The sequence below is a fragment of the Danio rerio genome, chromosome 6, assembly GCF_052040795.2.
Source record: "Danio rerio strain M-AB ecotype USA chromosome 6, GRCz13ab, whole genome shotgun sequence".
In the NCBI taxonomy this organism is placed as follows: Eukaryota; Metazoa; Chordata; class Actinopteri; order Cypriniformes; family Danionidae; genus Danio; species Danio rerio.
In genome coordinates, this window is record NC_141026.1 from 30,234,486 (window position 1) to 30,256,949 (window position 22,464).

The 22,464-nt window shown below is 36.9% G+C and overlaps 1 protein-coding gene and 2 long non-coding RNA genes across 4 annotated transcripts in view; 1 reads left to right on the forward strand and 2 right to left on the reverse strand.

Annotated features, from left to right (window-relative positions):
- Positions 1 to 22,464, reverse strand: part of LOC141386289 (uncharacterized) — a 167,327-nt gene that overhangs the window by 59,610 nt on the left and 85,253 nt on the right. The gene's annotated exons all lie outside the window — the stretch shown is intronic.
- Positions 730 to 4,440, reverse strand: LOC147843532 (uncharacterized). The gene is made up of 2 exons (XR_015493737.1): positions 2,727 to 4,440; positions 730 to 2,198 (listed from the first exon to the last, which is right to left on the reverse strand). It is a non-coding gene; the product is annotated as an uncharacterized LOC147843532 (long non-coding RNA).
- amotl2a (angiomotin like 2a) lies at positions 12,954 to 22,099 on the forward strand. 2 transcript variants are annotated; one of them, NM_001080177.3, is given in 11 exon segments: positions 12,954 to 13,170; positions 13,829 to 14,620; positions 14,709 to 14,901; positions 16,522 to 16,666; positions 16,761 to 16,847; positions 18,286 to 18,581; positions 18,663 to 18,862; positions 18,962 to 19,063; positions 19,182 to 19,348; positions 19,800 to 19,979; positions 20,277 to 22,099. In NM_001080177.3, coding segments are annotated over 10 exon segments (2,166 nt in total). In that variant the 5' UTR covers positions 12,954 to 13,170; positions 13,829 to 13,895; the 3' UTR covers positions 20,348 to 22,099.

Here is a 22,464-nt window from a genome sequence, read left to right on the forward strand (position 1 = left end):
GTTCAGATTTATCGAAGCTTTGTGGATACTTTGTTAGGGTAAGACAAAACTTGTCCAAGATACAAATATGTAAAAATATTAGGGTTCGAACAACCTAAATACTGAGAAAGGTTGGGCAATTTAAGTGCTTAGCAATGGCCATAAGTAGAGTGTTGACAAAATATCCTAATGGAACATAATCTTTACTTGATATTCTAATGGTTTTTGGCTTAAAAGAAAATCAATTATTTTGACTCATACAATGTATTTTTGGCTATGCATAAAAGTAGACCTGAGCAACTTCAGATTTTGAGTAAAAGTCTAACATCTAGCTGTAAAAATCTACTTATGCTAAATCCGTTCATGACCTTACTATTAAATGAAAATGAATGAATGGGTTTACATGAATATGTGCATACAGTGTTCACATGAACAAAAATGTCCCAATACAATCCTATGTTAAAATAATTTAGACAACACCCTGTGTAGCTGACGCTGATCAGTCAGCTTGTATTTTGTTTATTGTTTTGTATTTCATAATTTGAATATGTATTGGTTTGTTTATGTTGTAAATTTTCTTGTTTCCGGTTGGCTTGAGTTGGAGGTCACATGATCTTTCGTGATTGATTTAACCTGTGAGAGTTTGCATGGATAGCAAAGTGAGATCTCAACGCAGGCACCTTTGAAATGCTACTGCTTATTCTACAGCTGGTTATCAGGCCAACATGGTAAACGGCACATTGTATATCATTTGTTTTTTTTTGGGGGGGGGGGGGGGGGAATGAAAAAGTAAATGAAAGGACATTAGTATTTGGGAAGCATGGACTGTTTTAATAACCGGCGGGTAGCAACACTGACTGAGAATCTACAATGTAAACAGATTTTTAAATGCCTTAATCTGACTAAAGTCATACTTGAAGTAAACACAAATGGAATAAAGACAAACGGATTATTTCTATTTTAGTTACATTGTTAATGTACAGTGTTGACACCTCAATCCCACTATTCACCTTGATTTTGCTGCTTGCAACAGGATAAACACACATGGCAGTGATCAACAGTACGACAGCAAACAAAAGAGTATTATGGCTTTAATTTTTGGGCTTGAAGCTTTTTATAAAATTTTAAATGAAACACCCAAATTTATACCATAACAAAGTTGAACTCGATGTTGATACAGGATGGCGCTTGGTGACGTAGTAGCACTATCTACACTTGTAGACCAGAGGTTTTTCCCAAATGATGTTTAACAAAGGTTTAACAGGATGTTAACAGGATTTCCTATTATATTTTTCTTCGTGCGAAAAGCTTAGTTCTTAAAGTTTGCCTGGAATTAAAAATATATAAACATTTATGAAAATGGAAAACCGCTTAGGTTAATAGCTACAAATTAGCTTCAGATCAAAATCAGTCACTTGCTTAATTAAACTAAATGGTCTAGTTAACCTAGTTAACTTAGTTAAGCCTTAAGCTAAATAATGGTATCTTGCAAAATAACTAGTAAAATAATATGTAGTCATCATAACAAAGGCGAAAGATGTAAGTTATTAAAACTAATATGTTTAAAAAATGTGTTTAAAAAATCTCTTCATTAAACTGCAGTTGGGTAGTGTATATATTGTAACTTGAAACAAGAACATAAAAATATTTTTAAAGCAACTCAAGTAAACATTTTAATCATAAAACCGTCTTATTCAGAATATATATATTTTTTAATTACTGATGTCCCTTTAAACACATACCCTGCTAAGTACACATCATTATGCTTTCGTGAGACGTCGTTTGTCTGTCTATATGTTATATGTGCAAACAGATGATGGCGGATACAAATTCCTGCTTAATTTCAATCTGTTGTTTATCGTCAATCTGTTGAGCACTGCCATGTCTGTTTATCTTCTCGCATAATGCAGTAAAGAAAAAAAACCTGCATGAGGGTAATAGTCTGAACTTCAAAACAGGCTCATTGAAAATTTGTGTTTCAGCCTTTATTTTTGTGAAACCACAAATATTTTACTTGAATATACATTTAATATATTTTCATGCAGTTCTTTACACAACACCATCTCCGTTTTCAAAATGTCAGACTGAATGACTTTTAAGACGTGTCAAACAAGGACATACAAGAAAACTCATCCTTAGTTTGACATTTTCTATCCGTGACGCATTCAATAACCTCCATACGCTATCTGAAATGATACTATAGGGTTAATTTTGCATGCCTTCATATTGGTTCTTGGTTAGATGCTAGTTGGACGTACAGTTGAAGTCAGAATTATTAGCCCCCCTTTGAATTTATTATAATATTTCCCAAATGATGTTTAACAGAGCAAAGAAATTTTCACAGCATGTCTGATAATATTTTTTCTTCTGGAGAAAGTCTTATAAATTTTATTTCAACTAAGCAGTTTTTAATTTTTTAAACATTATTTTAAGGAAAAAATTATTAGCTACTTTAAGCGAATTTTTATTCAATAGTTGAACAAACTATCATTTTACAATAACTTGCCTGATTACCCTAATCTGCCTAGTTAACCTAATTAACCTAGTTAAGCCTTTAAATGTCACTTTAAGCTGTATAGAAGTGTCTTGAAAAATATATATTTGAGATGAGTTATTAAAACTATTATGTTTAGAAATGTATTTAAAAAAATCTTCTCTCTGTTAAACAGAAAACAGGGAAAATACTTTATATTAGTAATAATAATAATAATAATAATAATAATAATAATAAGGCTAATAATTCTGACTTCAACTGAAACTGAAGTCACAGGAAAGTCTCTGAAATTTTCCAATGAATATTTCACATGTGGACCATTAACATGTAAAAATGTTAAAATCACACACACACACACACACACACACACAAATAAAAGTATTAAGCTAAATAAATCATTCTCCAAGCGTTGGGCAGTTGACTTATGCCTTATAAATACCACTGCAAATATAATCTAACTACTCTTAAAAACAGGGGTGCCCAAAATTTTTCATATGAAGAGCCAAAACCAAATATTATTGAGAGCCATGGGCCAAAGGTAAATATACTAAACTATATTACATCAAAGTTGTCATAATTTCCTAATTTATTTCAAAATAATTAGAAAACATTACGTATTAACTAATGCAGTATCACTTTTTAAATGATAGTTTATTGTAATAAAAATATAAGCAATTACATTTATAACAGAGAGGAGTTCAATGGTGAATACAAGCAGAATCTGCCTTTAACTTGATTTGCTCACCAAAATCTCTGGATTGTAAACAAAATCTGATTAATTTAAACCATTTCATTGAAACATTTAATTTCAGATAGCTTTTAACAATAAAACAAAAAAACAAACAAACAAACAAAAAAGGTTGCAGTAAATTTTTATTTAAAATCTCATCTCTCCCTCTCCTCGCAGATGGGACAGCGGGGCCCCCGGGCCCTAGTTTGAGAATCCCTGCCTAAAAAGCGCCATAGAAGTTAAATAATAAATAACTATTCACTATATTTTTAAGTACCCAAAATATCAATATAGTGCATGTTCAATATTCATAATTGATTGAATATTATGTCTACATGTAAATCTTAATTCCATTTATATTTACTTTGAGTATAACTTCAACCGGATCAAGTTAATCAAAAATCTCTGATTACATGGTAGATTCTTAATTGAGGCATCATTTTAATCATGCTAATCCCATAATGTTGTTCATGTAAACGTACTGAGTTTCAGCTTATTAAGCATAATCAGGTTAAGAAGGGTCATGTAAACTCATTCTCTGTCACTCCAGGGGACGTGGGGAAGATTTAGCTGAGACAAGAGCCTCTGTGTGTCTGACCTTACCTGTCGGAGATAATATCGCATTGGTCATGGACACATTTTCAGCAGTAATTTTCAAATGTGAGCATCTGTCCTTCACGTGAGGAAAGCTTTTTAGAAAGGGGTCGACGGGTCATTAGTGGACCACTGGCCCTCGGGCTGTAGCGTGGATTTGGTTAGGCAAATGAAAGACCAGAAGGGCTGGTTGAAATATGGCTGAGAGGATGAGAAGATAGAGATCCCTAGGCCAAAAGCTGCACTCTGACACCACAAAGACACACATCATTTATGGGTGCAGGGTTGGAGATATTGTTAGCAGCAATTTGCTTGTCTTGCCGTTTTGTTAGGATAATAACAAATAAGCAATTTGCTTATCTTGCCATTTGTTGGGATATGTCCAAAATCCTAGTTTCAGGATTAAAATCTTGCAATATGAGTCAAAGAAAGAAAGATGTTTAAATTAAAATGGTGCTTACTATAACATTACTATAAACATATATATAATTAGTCCCCTTTGGATGTTTTTTCTTTTTTAAATATTTCCCAAATGATGCTTAATAGAGCAAGGAAATTTTCACAGCATGTCAGATAATATTTTTTCTTCTGGAGAAAGTCTTATTTCTTTTATTTCGGCTAAAATAAAAGCAGCTTTTAATTTAAAAAAAAAAAAACAATTTTAAGGTCAAAATTATTAGACCTTTTAAGCTATATATTTTTTTGATAGTCTACAGAACAGACCATCGTTATACAATAACTTAATTAAATATATGCAATAGTTATACAATAGTTATACAATTGCCTAATTACCCTAACCTGCCTATAATTAACCTATTTAAGCCTTTAAATATCACTTTAAGCTGTATAGAAGTGCCTTAAAAAATATCTAGTAAAATATTATTTACTGTCATCATTGCAAAGATAAAATAAAAAAGTTATTAGAAATGAGTTATTAAAACTTATGTTCAGAAATATGTTGAAAAATAAATCTATGTATATACAGTTTCTATGGCTAGTAGTTTTCCAACATAACCACTCGCCATTTTCACTAGCTACATTTTTGTTGTTGGGAAAATGTATTTTATATGTTTAAAATGACTTGATTTCAATTTTGTGTTATGTCCACATGCCTCCTGGTTCATTTAACTGTTTTGTGTGTTGTGACCTTGCTCAATGAGCATGATAAAATGGATCGTGGTTTCATAGCGTCACATTGCAATTAGTTTTATTTCACCTGACTTTTCTTAAGGCTCAACACTAAAGATTTACCTTTTTTTCCTCTGGCCATACTAAACATGTCTAATTATTTCCTTGCCAGACATTTTAAATATTGTGTCAAAACAAGCAAAATAGCTGTATACACAGACTTTTCATTCAACAAAATTTTTCTTTAAAATGACATTTAAAAAAAAGATGGTCTTCTAAAACTATGCACAGTACCATCCAGGCTAAAGGTCCCTGATAACTTTACATAAATGGAAAGTTAGTCTCCTATTAAAGCAATGTTAGAGTATAGGATAATAATTAAACCATATTAAAAATAACTGTAAGCCAGAAACCAGATGGCGTCACAGTGACACAGTAGGTAGCACAATCGCCTTACAGCAAGAAGGTTGCTGGTTCCAGCCCCAGCTGGATCAGTTGGCATTTCAGTTGGTATGTTCTCCCCGTGTTCATATGGGTTTCCTCCAGGTGCTTCGGTTTCCCCCACAATCAATGACATGCACTATAGATGAATTGAATAAGCTAAATTGGCCATAGTGCATGTGTTTGAATGCAAGAGTGTGATGGTGTTTCCCAATGTTGGGATGCGGCTGGAAGGGCATCCGCTGCGTAAAACAAATGCCATGTGCGATAATAAAAGGATGATCACATGCATGATCACATTAACATTAGGCCCATAATCTGTTCAAAGAATGGTCAACTTAAGAAACGCACTGCAATTAATCGCGACATTTGCATATATCCACGTAACACAACAGAAATGTCTCAAGGGGACCCAAAACCATGACGAACCCTGCTGAGATATGGATGTGTTATTAAGTTGTTAAATCAGGATATTAAATTAAATGAAAAACAACTCACCTTTCCAAAACCATCAATCACTTTACTGAGCAACAGTCACGGCAAGGTCCGTTATGTTTTTGGGTCAGCTTGAAACATTTCCGTTGTGTTACGTGGATATTTAACGTAATGTGTTTTTCTACTTCAATATAATTTAATATTGTATTATTCCTCCGATACAAAGTAGAATTTTAAACATCGTTTCTCCAGTCTTCAGTATATTATTTAGAAATCATTCTAACATGCAGGTATGCTCTAGAAACAATTCTCGACTTCAATGTTGAAAACTCAATGCTGCTTTATTTGTGTTTAAAGCCAGTTTTCTAACTCTAGGATTCATTGATTCTTGTTATGGTTAACAGAGCAAACAGCACTGATTGTCTGAAATCAATATTTGAAATGCGAACATTTGTTTTTAGTGACGGTTATTTATAATTAAAGAGTGAAAATTAATCCTAATGGTGGTGAAGGAGACATTAGACAAAAAAGGGTCTTATGGTGATAAAAAATACTTTTTTTTCTTTTTTTGTTAATCAAACACAATCTAAAAAATCCATGTCTGTGTCTTATTATTTTATTGTTATTATTTTGTGTTGTAGTTACATTTCCAATTCTAATGCAATCTGTTCAATATTCTTTGGGTTTTACACGTTTGGTGAATGCATTTAGCTCTGTCTGTCTGGCAGTCATTGTCAGCAAATACGTTAAAACATATTTTAGGTCAGCTTGTTTAATGTTTAAAAAATAAGAACCCAGGACAGTTACATAACCTTACTACTACTTGTTCAAAGTCTAAAAAAACACACACTCGTATATAAACACACAGACACCGCTACTTTTGTCTTGTGTACATGTAGTAGCTCATGCATGTCGATGTGTTGTTTTTAAAGAAAAGGCTAATTAAGTAGAAAACCCCTCCTCACCCTCTTTTCCCAGCCATAATGTCCGCCACACTGGCCCCAATGCACATGCTAATGTGTGGAATGTGGCCATTTCCTCCCTCTCAGTGAAGACAAAGAGCCTCTTCCCCCACTCCAACCATCAGTCCTGCTCGTCCCGATAAAAATACTACACACGTTCACCTTTATCAAGCAACACATTGCTGATGCTTAAAAACGAATTTCACACTTGAGATGAAACTGAACATTTGCGCCTTCAGATTGTTCTGAACACATTTGAACCACTCGATTTAAGGACTGCTATCAAGATGTGAAAAGACTTTCAACCAGTTTAACATTTTTTTTTTCTCAAGACGATCACCTATTGCATCTTTAAACTTTAACTTATCTCAAACTAATTAAAACTTTCAGGCTACATTCTCTCACACTTTATTTTAATGTTAATTAACAAACCATTCACCTCACATTAAGAAGGTCGCTGGTTTGAGCCTCGGCTGGGTCAGTTGGCGTTTCTGTGTGGAGTTTGCATGTTCTCCCTGCGTTCGTGTGGGTTTCCTTCGGGTGCTCCGGTTTCCCCAAAGTCCAAAGACATGCGGTACAGGTGAATTAGCTAAATTGTCCTTAGGGTATGAGCGTGTATGAGTGTGTGTGTGTGTGTGTGTGTGTGGATGTTTCCCAGAGATGGGTTGCAGCTGGAAGGGCATCCACTGCATAAAAAAAAAAAATCGGCTGGATAAGTTGGCAGTTCATTCCGCTGTGGCGACCCCAGATTAATAAAGGAACTAAGCCGAAAAGAAAATGATTGAATGAACAAACCATTCACTCAAACTTTTAGATTAACAAACAACTAAATAGCTGATTATTAATAGTTAGCAAGGTAGTAGTTAAGTATCTATGTAGAGTTAGAGATGTAAAATAAGTTCATACTTTATAAGTGCTAAAAACAGTTAATATTCAATTAAATCCATGTTTATTTCTATAGCGCTTTAACAGTGTAGATTTTGTCAAAGCAGCTTAACATAGAAGTTCTAGTACATTGAAACTGTGTCAGTTTTCAGAGTTCAGTTTAGCTCAGTTCAGTGTGGTTTAATTATCACTGCTGAAAGTCCAAACACTGTGGACCCAATTCATTGATGCGCAGCTCCACAAGTCCCAAACCAAGCAAGCCGGTGGCGGCAGTGGTGAGGAACAAAACTTCACCAATTCACAAAAGTGAAGGAAAAAACCTTGAGAGACCAGGCTCATTTGGACGTGATCATTTCTCCTCTGGCCAAACTTCTTGTGCAGAGCTGCAGTCTAGGTGCTAAAGAACATTGGACGTCCTTTAATATCTTAATGATAGGCAGGTAATAAGCCAGTAGTAAATGGTTTAACTTAAACTAAAGTGTTTGTCTTACACTTAAGGGTTTTATCTATCAAGCAATTTAAAAAAAAAATCTTTGTTATATAAGTCACCTAAAAATAGCAAGATATTTTCCTTTTATTGCAGCTCCTACAAATACGCAAATACGCAATGAATGAGTAGGCAAACTAACCTGCCGGTTCTGTAACTGCCATGCAAATGAACTATTTGTAGCTTTCTAAATAAAAAAAGTGTTTGTGTGTTTGCATATTGACATTAAAAAAGGAGCAGATCTGTGCGTATGATATGAATGGAGTCCAACTGTCTCGTCAACAAGTGCAGGCTTGATTTCTGTTCACAGCTGCCGTTCACTAAAATGCGGGGACTTTCTAACTTTCCAATGTGTCCTTTTCAGAGCAGGTGCTGCTGTATTCATTGAACAAGCTTTTAAAATGTGTGTTTAGAGCAGGCAGGAGTGCCCACATTTTTTCATATTTCCAAATATCATTGTGGGTTGAAGGTTAATATACTACATTAAAGTTGCCATCGTAAATTTCCTAATTCATTTCCTAATATTTCAAAATAAAAAAAATAATAAAAAACATTAATTACAATTGTATTAACTAATGCAGTATAATTTTTTTTAATTATAACTTATTGCCATAAAAACATAACCAGTCAAACTTGCTCACCAAAGTCTCTGCATTGTTGAGTAACAGTAAATACATTGAAACTAAATCTATAAAAAAATAACAGAAAATAATTTACACCATTTAACCTTTGATTTGGCCCACTATCCCTATAGAGAGGATGAATAAAGGGGATGTTTTGAGATTGTCAAATCAAATTTAATGTAACCCTTTGTTTGTGTTATTGTCAAAAGCTATCTGAAATTAAATGTTTCAATTAAATGGTGTAAATTACTTTGTCATTTTTTTTATTGATTTTGTTTAAATGTGTGTACTGTTACTCAACAATGCGGAGACTTTGGAGAGCAAATCACGTCGAAGGCAGAAGGATGGTGGGCCAAAGCATAGGTTACCATGGGCCAAACTTTGGCCTGTGGGCCCTAGTTTAGGCATCTCTGGTTAGAGGATGTATTTAAAAGGCATATAGAATTTCCATTTATATAGATAAGACTTTTTTTTAAACATGTATACAGTTTTTACTAATATGCCATTTACTAAATAGTCCTAATGAAAATATGATTAAACACACAGGAGGTTTTAATATTTATATCCAAGGAATTACATGTTCATATTTTTTTATTGATTAGGGTTAAAACTGTTTACATGATTAGCAGATTAATAGTAAGTCTATACATACTGAGTTTAATGATTATTTAAATTAAATAAAAATGGCCTTTTTGTCAGTGGGATCATTCATTTTATTAATAGACAATAAAAAATGTACAGTGAAAATATTTGTAATAAAAACACCATCTCCTTGGGAACTCTAATAACCTTTAAACTCTATCTAAATGTGAATGAAATCTCCCCGAATCAGTTGTAGTGATTTAATTATTTGTAAATAATAATAATAATAATAATAATAATTTATTCATTTTCCTTCGGCTTAGTCCCTTTTTTTTTAGTAGTCACCACAGCAGAATGGACTGCCAACTTATCCAGCATCTGTTTTACACAGCGAAATAGAAAAAAAAAAAAAACTTTTGACATGGAGTAAAAAACATGGAGTACTTTCTGTTAAATGTGTTTATAAATGGACAATGCTTCTCCAATCTGGCTTTTATTTCGTCTAGCCATCGCTGAAAATTTATATTACTTGCACTTCTCACATTATGTGTTTCTTTAGAATGAATTGCTTGTCGCTAACTGAACAAATATAATACGAAATATGCAATTTCTTTATTTTTTTAATAGTTATTATTAAGCTTTTTTTAACTGCATGAATTCAACAAGAGACATTTAAAAATAAAAACAGATTTTTTAACCAATTTTATCAGTTATAGTTTATTTTAAGTAGCAAAAGTTATTTTAGTTTTATGTTTATATTTTTTATGCTAATAAACTTGTTCCACAGTGTTCATAATTCAGGAAAAGTTCCAATAAAATTGAATAAAAGTCATGGTAACACTTAATTTTGATAGTCCCTATTACACATTTTGCAACTAAAAGCCAATTAAATCTCATTTGAGTATTTAATATCTATATAATACAATATCTTAAAATCTGGTAATACTGCTTCTTCAACAGACATTTAACTGACTATAAAACACTTTGCAAGTAGCTAACACTTATAATCTAATGAGAATTAGTTGGCATGTAGATGCAATTTAGCTTTAATTTAACAAAATACGTTAAAGGGACCATCAAAATAAAGTGATACCAGTCACAATAACAAGCTGGCATTGCATTAATAAATACATAACAGTATGTCATGCATCATTGAAGTCAGAATTATTAGCCCCCCTTTGATCTTTTTTTTTCTTTTTTAAATATTTCCCAAATGGTGTTTAAAAGAGCAAGGACATTTTCACAGTATGTCTGATAATATTTTTTCTTCTGGAGAAAGTCTTATTTGTTTTATTTTGGCTAGAATAATTTAAAAAAAATTTTTTTTTTTTTAAATGCCATTTAAGGTAAAAAATTATTAGCTCCTTTAAGCTATATATATTTTTTCAAAAGTCTACAGAACAAACCATTGTTATACAATAACTTGCCTAATTACCCTAACCTGCCTAGTTAACCTAATTAACCTAGTGAAGCCTTAAATGTCACTTTAAGCTGTATATCTTGAAAAATATCTAGTAAAATATTATTTACTGGCATCATGGCAACGATCAAATAAATCAGTTATTAGAAATTAGTTATTAAAACGATTATGTTTAGAAATGTGTTAAAAAATATTTTCTACGTTAATCAGAAATTGGGGGGAAAAATAAACAGGGGGCTAATAATTCAAAGAAGCTAATAAAGCTATTAATACATGTCCTTTATAGTACAGATAGTTCCACGAAGAACATTTAATGTCCAATGTTCTTTAGATTTTTCTATATGTACTTTTTTTTTTTAATTATTCTTAAAATTAAAGAAACCAAAAATAGCTATTTTATGACCTGACCAAAGACCCCTCTTTTGGAAGCTTTATTTTTAAGTGTGTAAATTGCCAGTTGCAAACAAACAATAGAGTGACAGACATACTTAAGATTTCATTAAAAACACAATCAACAGATTTGTGATCTACATCATTACACCTGTCTGTTTTACCCTACAGTGTCACTGTCTGTATCTGTTTGTACAGCAAAACGGGAGCTAAGCATAATAAATGTGTGATATGTGAAGTATGGTACGTGCGTTGTGTGTGACGGGCGTCAGGCGTGTGTGTTTGTGAATCGTGTGTGCAAGGGAGGTGTAGGGTATAGAGCAGATGGTAGACCTCTCCCCTGTAATGTCTGTTTCAGAGAGAACAATACGTCTCTCTTTCTGAGGCATGATTAAGGGCTGGAAGAGGATTGCTCTCCATGGACAGCTGGTTGGCAGCATGCCTCAAACACACATACACAGACACCCCCTCCCCACCATCCACACACACACACACACACACACACACTCAGCAATTAACTGGCACGGGCCACAGCTTAAATATTCACCAGCCCAGAGCAAACAAAAGACCTCAGATTTCATTTATTAATGTGTATTTTCCATATGTATTTATTTAGATTTTCCACCTAATATAAAAAAAAACATGGACTTGAGCACTAAAGCATTTTGACTTATGAAAATTTTTAATTCAAAGCTCACCTTCATGTCATTCCAAAGCCACACTGGCCTCCTTTTACAAAACACAAAAGTAATGAATGCTTATTATTAATACTAAAATACCATTTTTATGATTGTCATATTAGATTACAGAGTATAGAAATTGAGTCTGGGGAAAGAGAATATCATCTCAAGGAAAACATTCAGAAAAATATATTAATATAATATGTACAGTGCTCAGCAAATATAAGTACACCCCTCACAAATCTATCTTTTCAATTCATCTTTTTTTTTTTTTTGGAGGCCTTACAATATTATATTTGTGCATATCCATTAGATAAGTCAGTACTGAAGCCGAATCTGGAGCTGAAAAATATTAAATACAAATTTGAAAAAAGAAGAAAATCAAGAGAAGAAAAAAATTCAAAAATGTATTTGAAATTTTGTAAGTTGCATTTTTTTGCAATATTTTGCTTGAATTTAATTGTATTATCTTTCAGTTTCTAAATATGTTTGGTGACTAAAATATTATTTTAATAAATACATCTGTTTAATAAATCTGTTTTGTTTGGATGCACCAAAACACATTGCCTATATTCACTGAGAAATGGAAAAAAATATAGATTTTTAGAATGTGGTGTACTCAAGTATGCTGAGCACTGTAACTATGATTACAAGTATTTTTATTTTATTTTGGAAATAATCTTTATGTAAAAATAATAATTCATCATATATAAATATAGCAGTTGAGTGCCTGTAAAAAGAAAATCATCGCTGTCAAAGGTAAACATTAATAAAACTAATCTAAAAAGATAAATGACTTATTGTTTACATACAAAATACATTGTAAATACACATGAGAGCTAAAACTTCAAAAGAAAGCGTAGTTACAGATCCCTGCGACTTTTACTGCATTCCTCTCACTGTTAAAAAAAAACGCCTTCCAGACAACAAATGCGCACGGGGCTGAGAGTGAATGCAGTTCCGCTTGTCGCGCGCACTGCCCCCCTTCAGCGGCGCGCTCCGCTTGGGGCCGCTCGGTTCTCCGGCGCTCCAGAGAGAGAGCGAGAGGAGGAGGCGGGGCGAGAGACAAGCGGAACTGCTTTTGATCCCCGAGGGACTCGCAGCCTTCGCATTCCGCGCATTCCAGAGGCCGTGAACAATCGGAGCTCGGTCATTTATTAGCAGAGCCCCTCCCGCTCTGAGCTCAGTCTGCTGGAGAAGCTCTCCAGGCGCGCACGCACGAACATACGCATGGAAATATAAGTCGTACTCAACACATTTCCAGAAGGATTATATCTTTAAACATAGAGACGAGTACGGAAAAGCATTGAAACTTTTATTCGTGATGCCACTGTGACTCGGTGAGTTTTTTAAAGACTTCTAACGCAGCTTGTTGTTGTAAACGAACTCTTTATATGGCACATTGCTTAGTTTTCTATAAGAGCGATGCGTTTGTTATTGTGGCTAAACGTTTACTCATTAAATAAACTGCAGTGTGTGCATGGAAGGGCTTTGTTTATAGGCAGAAGCCAACTTTGTTTTGGTGCATTTGTTCTGGAAGAATTTATAATACTTTAGTTGTACATTCTTTAAAGTACACTAATAGAATGAGGAACTAAACGTTTATTTCAAATCTTGTTTTCATGCTTCTTTGGTATGTTCGAATGTTTTACTACAGTTGTGGTTGTAAAACAAATATGATACACTGGATAGGAATTTGTAGTTTGTAGCAGGAAATAATTTGTGCAACTTTGGAAAGTTGTTGGATTCTAACTGAATTTTCCATTGCTTCCTATGCTAATCAATAGTATAAACTTGAGCAGAAACCCAGCTCATAGTGGGTGTTGTAGGATGGTGCCATTGGTATTTTGGGTGAACGTGGTGTTGCTATGGGTAAAGGCAGTCAGCCTAGAAGCATGTGGAGTGAGGCACCACTCACTGGTTTGTTGTTATAGAGTGTTTCAATATAGCTGAACAATAGAAAGGATTTGCATTTGAAATATTTTTTTTTTTATGCAGGTTCACAGTCTAGAAGATCTTTCATAACACAGTATCACTGATTGCTGTCTGTTAAACATAGACTGAAATGAGAACGGCAGAGGAATCATCAGGAACGGTGCTGCACCGACTGATTCAAGAGCAGCTTCGTTATGGAAACCCTACCGATCCTACTCTGTTAGCCATCCAGCAGCAGGCTCTGCGTGGAGGCAGCAGCGGTGGAGGTGCAGGAAGCCCTCGTTCATCCTTGGAAAGCCTAACACAAGAGGAATCACTTTCTCCCCAGTTGTCCGCCCGGCAAGAGCCCCAGGGCCAAGAGCACCAGGGTGACTTCCAGCATTCAGAGAGTCCTGTTTGTCACCTTTATCAGCTCCACACAGAGGAGCTGCCTACTTATGAGGAAGCAAAGGCACACTCACAGTATCTTGCCTACCAGAGAGGACAGATAGGGCTTCATCACGGCAGTCTGGAGAGCCCTGGAGGGGTTGGAGGAGCCGAACAGGACGACAGCATGTGGGATGCGAAACGAGAGCATGCACGCTCACTAAGTGAGCGTCTTTTGCAACTCTCACTGGAGAGAAATTGTGGCCATGACAATATTCCCATGAGCTCATCGCATAGTTATCCCCAACTCTCTAATAACCACTCTGATTCAGTTGTGAATGAGCAGTCAGTTCATCAGCCAGACCAACGGGGTCCTCCCCCGGAGTACCCCTTCATGGTCAGATCCCCTGGATATATGCTTAGTCATTCACAGGAACATGGACACTATTATAATGAGCCCCCTCCTGCCTTCCATTCACAACATTACAGGTAAAATTATATTTTGGTCACATTGTATATACTGTACACTCTATATGAACATCATGGGTGTTCTAATGTTTATTTTTGTCTCTCTCAGGCTATTTCCAACACAGCCACAAGCGCCTCGTCACAACGGCCTGCCCACATTGACCCCTGCTGGCCAGGATGTCAATGTTGGAGGATACAGCATCCCAGCGAACAACTTCCAAATGGAGCAGCTTATTAAAGAGAACGAAAGACTGAAAAGAGAAGTGGACAGCTACAGTGAGAAGGCGGCAAGGTTACAGAAGGTAACAGGATTCTTTGTGTGATTGCAAGTTCCTTGCAACCTTCTAGAACTGTGATGTTTTTGGTATGACCTCACATTTTGCCATGGATGCAAAAAGGCAGCTGTGTCCTTTGATTGTGAACTCAGACATGACCTACAAAGAGTGAGAACAAGAAATCATTGTGCGCTGGTGTCTTCTAGCCTCTGCATTCTAAGAAGATTAGCTCTCTTGCCGTGTAGGAATGCATGCAAGGGAGAGGATCACAAGGACTTCAATTTAATTTGAAAAGGACACATTCTTGGTCACTGAGTGAAAATTCCCAGTAACTTATTTAGCATGCGAAACAACACTGAATTTACCCATGCCTAAAATGCCATGCATTTTTCTGTAATGTGATAATGTCATCACTGAAATACCAGAGTGTTATGGCAGAGCAAGGGGGAAAAACAAGCTTATCTTGGTGTTTGTTTTGCTAAAGTTTATTGGGCCTATTGTGTGTCGTTTAGTGGCAAAAGCTAGATTGAGTTTCAGTGGAATTCAGTCCATACATGGTGCTTGGATTAAAAACTATATTCTTAAAATATTCTATCCTAAAACACTGAATCATGAACATTAAGCCACTATCATACAAACTACCAAATTTGAAATCCCAGTCAACTTTAAAGGGGAAGGGGGCCTCGCTGGGTTTTTCCTGTGGCCCTCTTTGTTAGGATTCCAATGGGATTCCAATAGGAGCAGATGTCTTGGCTCATCTTCGTGTCCGAGAATGAAGAAGGGGCTTTGGCTAGCCCACAGCTGATGGACTGGGCTGCAAAGCGCAATCACAAGACCTCACAGCTGTGGATTCCCTGATTCAATGGCCCCTTTCACTTTCACTCTTGAACAGAGCTCCACACGGCACCTTTTGACCTGCTTGTGAACCTACACATGTAGGTTGCATATATGTAGTTTTTAAGTTAAAAATAAAATCCAGAAAAGGGAAGAAATTATAAAAATAAATCAGTGGTGGGGTTTTGTAAGCTTCCACATTTGTTTATTTGGAAAATTTTGTTCCTTTTGGACGATCGCTTTCTCATCCCATTTTCCATGTCATAAATGTCATACAGGTGCATATATTGTGGACTGTTCCAGTCTCTCTGAAGGGTATTCCTCCAGCTTGCACATTTCCTTTGTTCCCTGTATTCGCCTTTGGCATCCTGCCCTGTAGGGAGATGAATGTGCGGACACCTGGGACTCATAAGTGTTCTTTTTGGAATGTTGATTCAATTCCCAGTCCCTGAGGAGCTCTGTGAGAGTGATTCACTAGTGGGCAAGCACCACAGAGAGCCCCAGCCAAGCACATTCTTCCCTCCTTCCCTTTTTATCTCAAATTTTTGTTTGTATTTTTTTCCATTCTTGCTCTTGCGGCTCCTTGTTTTATTACGTTTGGGTTTATGAAACACTACTGTGCCAGCCAAAAAAGAAAAAGTGTCTTATACTTGCCCTCATGTTGTTGAAAATCTGTATCCTGTTAGTTCTTCGGCTTGACACTAAAGGATATTCTTAGGAGTATTTCCAACCTCCTGTGAATCTCCTGTTAAAAGAGACCAGGAACTGATGGGTATAAATTGGATGTTAACATGCCTTTCTTCTCTCTTTCAGCTTGAACAGGAGATTCAGAGGATATCGGAGGCCTATGAGACTCTTATGAAGGGATCTGCAAAGAGAGAAGCCCTTGAGAAAACCATGAGGAACAAGCTAGAGAGTGAGATCAAGCGACTTCATGACTTTAACAGAGATCTCAGGGGTAAGATGGTTCGCATAGCTGAGTAATTGTCTTATAAATGAGTTGCATGTTTTGGTATGAGGCAATAAATACTAATTGTTGACTCCCTCATTAGACCGCCTGGAAACAGCCAACAAACAGAGAGCAGCCATTGAAGTTGAAGACAAGAGTCGGCATGCCTTCGCCAAACTGGTTGAGCAAAGTAAGAATTCCCCTTTGCTTCTCTATAAATTATCCTTCTCCCAATGTGCGGTCAACCATGAAACAATCCCAGCTGTTCCCACTGCATTCTTTCATGTTTATATTGTTGGCTTAACGATGCATCCCATTAATAATTAATAATGTGTTTATCATTGAAATGTTTCTTGACAGAGTGCTTTGTTTTATTTAGGCAACATAAATAAATAAATGTATTTAAATAGTCTATGTAATGTAGGATCCAGTACCTGGTTAAGCACATTCTATATTCTTCATCTCATATAGTTGCTTTTGGAATTTGACCCGCAACCATTATTAACACTGTAAATAAATATGACCTGGATTCCTGGAATATTTACAGGTATTTTGGGATATTCCGTCCTCCTGGAATGCTTCCTAACAGCTCCCCCACTATTTCAGCCACTGAGGCCATAGAGACCCTTTTCTGGTGCCCTGTCCGCTGTCTCTCCATTTTTGGGCAAATTAATGCTAAAGAATTCCAAGCTGTGTTAGAGTAAACTGGATTTGTTTTGCTAATCCTAATAGGGATTGTTGTTGTTCAGCATTTGGTTGGATTCTAATAAAATGACTGTTGTTCCCCCAAGGAAAGAAGTATGATTTTAATCTACCCCCAGTCTGGGGTTAAAAACAAAAAAACAGAAAAGTCTGAGTCAAGGCATATCTTTGCTTTGTGAATAAAAAACAGTGATGTTGTAAGGTGTTTAAAATTTCCTTTTGAGCTAACACATAGATACGTCAAAGACATGATTCAGCATCTCTGAAGGCTTAGAACAACGTGTAGGTTAACGTTACGCTTGATGACCTTTTGCAGCTATTTGCTTTACTTGTTTACTGCATGGCTCAGAGGCATTCCAGAGATCCAGTTGGTACAAAGACTTGCCTGTGTGTGTAAGTGGATAAGTGGAAGCCTGCATTCCATCCAGTGGCATTTGTTTTGGGTTGTATAATCAGAGCAGAAGTAGAATGGAAAACTGATTCCTGTCTAATTATGAGTTGGATTTTAGTATGTCCTTTTCAGTGTGCCAAGTCATCTTAAAGGGTTTGAGGAATTTGGCATCCCAAATGGGAATTCAGTGAATCGCTTTTGTAATCTGGGAATTCTAAAGCAGTCTGCAGTGTAGGTCAAACGACACAGGGAAACTTGGCCACTCCCCTGCAAACCCAGACAGACGTGTGTAAATCAAGCATGCCTCTTTTGTTCCAGACTCTTGTGGGAAGCTTATCCCTTGAGAATTGGTTAGAATGAGAGAACAGCCCAGAGAATGCTATGGGCACACCCCAGTCCTTCTGCATGGTCATTCATTTTGTGGCCTGTGTGAAAAGCATAATGACTGAATAGCATTGAATGTTCTTGTACCTTTACTGTAGTAAGTTGTCATGGTACATGGTTCTCATTTTGTGTGTCTCTTTTTTTTCCATAGATGAGGACCATCTTCGAGAGCGGGAACGTCTGGAAAAAGAGACACAGCATCTAAGGGCTTCAGGAGAAGAATGGAAGAGGCGTCGTGAAGCGTTGGAGCAAGCACTTATCACAGCTCAGACACGAAATAGGCAGCTGGAAGAAGAGTTACGTAGGAAGAGAGCTTATGTGGAGAAGGTGGAAAGGATGCAGAGTGCATTGGCGCAATTGCAGGCAGCATGTGAGAAGAGGGAAGCACTGGAGTTACGACTTAGGACCAGACTGGAGCAGGAGCTGAAGAGTTTGAGAGCACAGCAGGTAAAAGAAAAAACAGACAACCTCTGTTCAATAAGAATCAACAATTTGGGATTGAAAAGTAAACCACTATTTCTCTTTCAGTGGCAGGCCCAAACCCAGCATGCAAGCCCAGGGTCATACTTGGACCTTAATGTATCATCACTACAGCAGCAACTGAGGGAGAGAGAGGAGCAGGTTTTGGCCCTGGAGGCTGACATCACCCGCTGGGAGCAGAAGTATCTTGAGGAGAGCACAATGCGTCAGTTTGCCATGGATGCTGCTGCTACTGCCGCAGCTCAGAGGTGAGTAAAAGCACAAGTGGAAGAGATGCCATAGTCAAAAAATAGTACTCTTTTTAATTTATTGCTCAACTCTTGCATCAACCATAATTCTCTTTCCAGGGATACCACAATCATCAACCATTCACCCCGCAATTCACCCAACAGCAGCTTCAATGAGGATTTGCCGTCCCCCAACCACAGGCATCAGGAGATGGAAAACCGGTATGTCCACCATTTACATTCTCTATCCTAGGCTAGAAAGTCAGTCTGTATTCGCTAGAAAAATGAGTTTCCTATAGTTTTGATGTTTTGTATCTCAAAGTAGTCCATGTTTTAACAGGATTCGGGCACTTTATGCTCAACTCTTGGAGAAGGATGCCATTATAAAGGTCATGCAGCAGCGGTCAAGACGAGAGCAAGGCCGACCTGAGTTACAAGGCTTACGACCTGCTCGATCTGTTCCCTCCATCAACACCGTTGCCACAGCTAGCACCACCCGAGCCAAAGGTGAGCAAAGTAGTTACGGGCCAGGTGATGTACAGACCTGCCACTGGAAGTCCTGCACAGCTTGGCTTCAGCCTATCTGGACCAGAATTAACTGGTTCAGGTGTGTTTAATTAGGATTGTATTTAAAGAGCAAGACTGAAAACTGTGAGCCAACGCTGCACTTCTGTGACATACACTTTCAGCTGGACAACTGGAAGCTTCTTTTCTTAGTGGCTATGTAATGTCGCCAAGGAGGAATGTGCCAACCAAAATAAAATGAGTGCTGTGACTAGCTGGTGTTCTTGAAATAGTCTACTTCTTGTGAAATGGAATGCATTTTGGTATTCCTGTCCTCAAGAATAGATTCACAATAATAGTAAAGGGAGTTTTCTGGATGGCAAATGTTTGCATGGCGGCATGCCTATATTGGAACATGTAATTAAACTGCTTCCTTTTCTATCTGCAATTTCAGGGAAGAGCCTATCAGATGACCAGACAGCAGTCGCATCTTTGCCCCCATTGCCCCATCTGCTTGCCAAAATCCAGTGTCGAGACAGCAGCACACAGTGTGATTCAGAAGAGCCCAGCTGTAAAGCAGAACCTGTTGATGTTGCTGTATCTGCTCCAGAACCTTCCACTGCTTCTAGCTCTGGTGTGTAAGCTCATGCCATTTTCACTCATCCCACATTATTTGGTAGACCCATAACTTGGCAAATCTATTATGCATATCATGTGACAAAGACAACCCTTAATGGTTAGAACTTTTATAATGATGGTGCATACTTGCCCTTTTGAACCAGAGTAGTTAAAGTGTAACTTGAAACACTGTCAAAATAGCGGTTGGGGAGAGGACTCAAACAAAACATAGTTTATGTTTTGTATAGCTTCCCACCTTGTTTGCTGTTCAGGCATGAACAAAGAAAGCTGACAGTCTTACATTATATTACAGAATCAACCTCTCTCAAGACAACCCAGATCAGCAGTGCCGTCGAAAATGACATGGTGGAGATCCTCATCTGAGATTAACAATGTCCAGCATGTTGCTGCCTGCTGCTCTTAGGCACAGAAGATTCTTCTTGGGTCTCCATCTGAGGACCAACCTAATCAAGAGAAGCTGTGCTTGGTTCAATAGGGAACTCGCCATTGAAGCTGATTTTGAGTTTGTGCATCAGGATGTGAGAAGAATGAATGGTGGATCTTTGGTGAAGGAGAGCTGAGCTCCCCTTGACAGCTGGTGACTGAACCTAGACTGTGGATGTATGGTCTGAATGTGAGGTACTTGGACAGTACTCTACTCTAAAGCTACCACAAAACTTAAGTGCTTATAAACACATTGTATATGTTTATGTTATATTGTATTTATGAGTTTTGCTGCTGATTGTGTGACATTTAGTTTGTAAAGTGTGCAGAATGGAGTAATAGGACGAAATATCCCACTATTGTGAAACTTGTGCATTTGCGTTCCTTTGAAAAACAACCAAGGGCAGTGTTCTTTTTTTACCAGTTAAGTATACCAACCCATGTAAGACTATATCCCACATTCCTAGATAAAAAGCACAGACGAATATATCTCTAACTTTACACGCTCCATGTATAGTAGGTATGCCATTGCAACTGCTTCATCCTTAAATATCAAGAATAGAATAGTTTGGATTGTAGGAGGCCAAATACAGTTTCAACCGGGAGGCCTGGGATTAAAAAATCTACCAGAATAGTTTGGTAAATACCTTCACCAGCACTCCCATTGACCGAATTATCATTACAGTTGGTGTTCTTGCTATAACGGACTGACTGTGGGTGCTTTTCACCCCCTGATTTAAATAGTGGTATGGAAAGCCTCCTTTCAGGGACGGTGGAAGGGTACGTACTCTTTTAGCGACTCTTTTAGGGGAAGTATTACCCTTAGGAGAGACAGGGGCTGATGTTACACATGCCACATTATTATTATTTTGCACCCAGAACTGCAACCATCACACTTGCCACTCCCTTGCAGACAAGCCGGAGCTAATCTTCCCACATTCCTCCATTGTGGAATGCCCCTGCTCTAAGGAAAAAGGCTATCTGCAGTCTGACCCTTGGCCTTGTTCAAAACGGTTGGCATTCAGACTACCATCCTCTTTTTGGATCTGTTTATTTCCATAGTGCCGCAGTAGCTGGTTCTACTGTTAGCATTTTATGACTTAAAGGATCTCCACTGTAGCAACTGCAACTAGCCTTCATTTTGGAGGCAGAGACATTTCTGCCTGTCTAAAACATTTGTTCGAAACCAAGACTACAAATGCGTGGGTTTATAGTGGGATAATGGTATAAATGGTTACCATATAACGAGTCAGTCTTATCTGTGTGCGTAATAAGTATCAAACCATGTTAATTTAACCTTTCTTCAGTATCATGAAATGCTACTTTGATTTTCCTATTGCCTTCGATGCATAGCACTTGCTGGTCAAGGCTTTGTACTGAAGTCATGTTTGTTTTGTTCACTACTTGGACTGTTTACAGAAAGGGCTGTTTTGAAACGAGAGAATTTAATATATTTTGTATATTGTTTTACTTTTTTGGTATTTAGTAATGTGAACATGCCAAAGATTTGCATTACATTTTAAGTTATACAATAAAAGTATGAGCATTAGCGACGTGAAATGTAGATACGCAGTTCAAACTGGTTGACCCATATTTGGATGTTGCTGTGAACTTCAAGAATGGGGAATTGTTTTGTATGTCATTAACATTTCAGTAATTTGAATAAAACCTTAATATATATCTTTACAAAAACAACGTGTCGACTGGTTTGTATCTTATCTGAAAAGACACATTAATGTCCTTTTGACATGTTTCACAAGTGTGAGTCTGTGCTAACTGCTCTTATCTGGATCCCTTCTTTGGCATGAATGGCATCTTTCTTTCAGAGCAGAAAGGAGCCTTATTCACAACAGCACAACAATTCTGCCACCTGCTTCACTGTTGGCAAGCCGTCTCCATGAACAGAGGCCACATTCCAGCTTGCACTCCAAGCCATGAAAAAGAACATTTCTCTCATCAAACTCACAAAAATGGAGGCCCACAAATAATGGACGCATAAAAAAAAACACGCCGTGAGCTCACTTTACTCTCAAATTTAGTTGTGCATTTAAAATTTC

Coding starts and splice junctions, on each gene's coding strand:
- amotl2a (XM_087255671.1), top strand. CDS start 13,896: ATGAGAACGGCAGAGGAATCATCAGGAACGGTGCTGCACCGACTGATT. Junction 18,582..18,662: donor AGAGTTTGAGAGCACAGCAG/GTAAAAGAAAAA, acceptor TTTCTCTTTCAG/TGGCAGGCCCAAACCCAGCA. Junction 19,980..20,276: donor TTCCACTGCTTCTAGCTCTG/GTGTGTAAGCTC, acceptor ATTATATTACAG/AATCAACCTCTCTCAAGACA.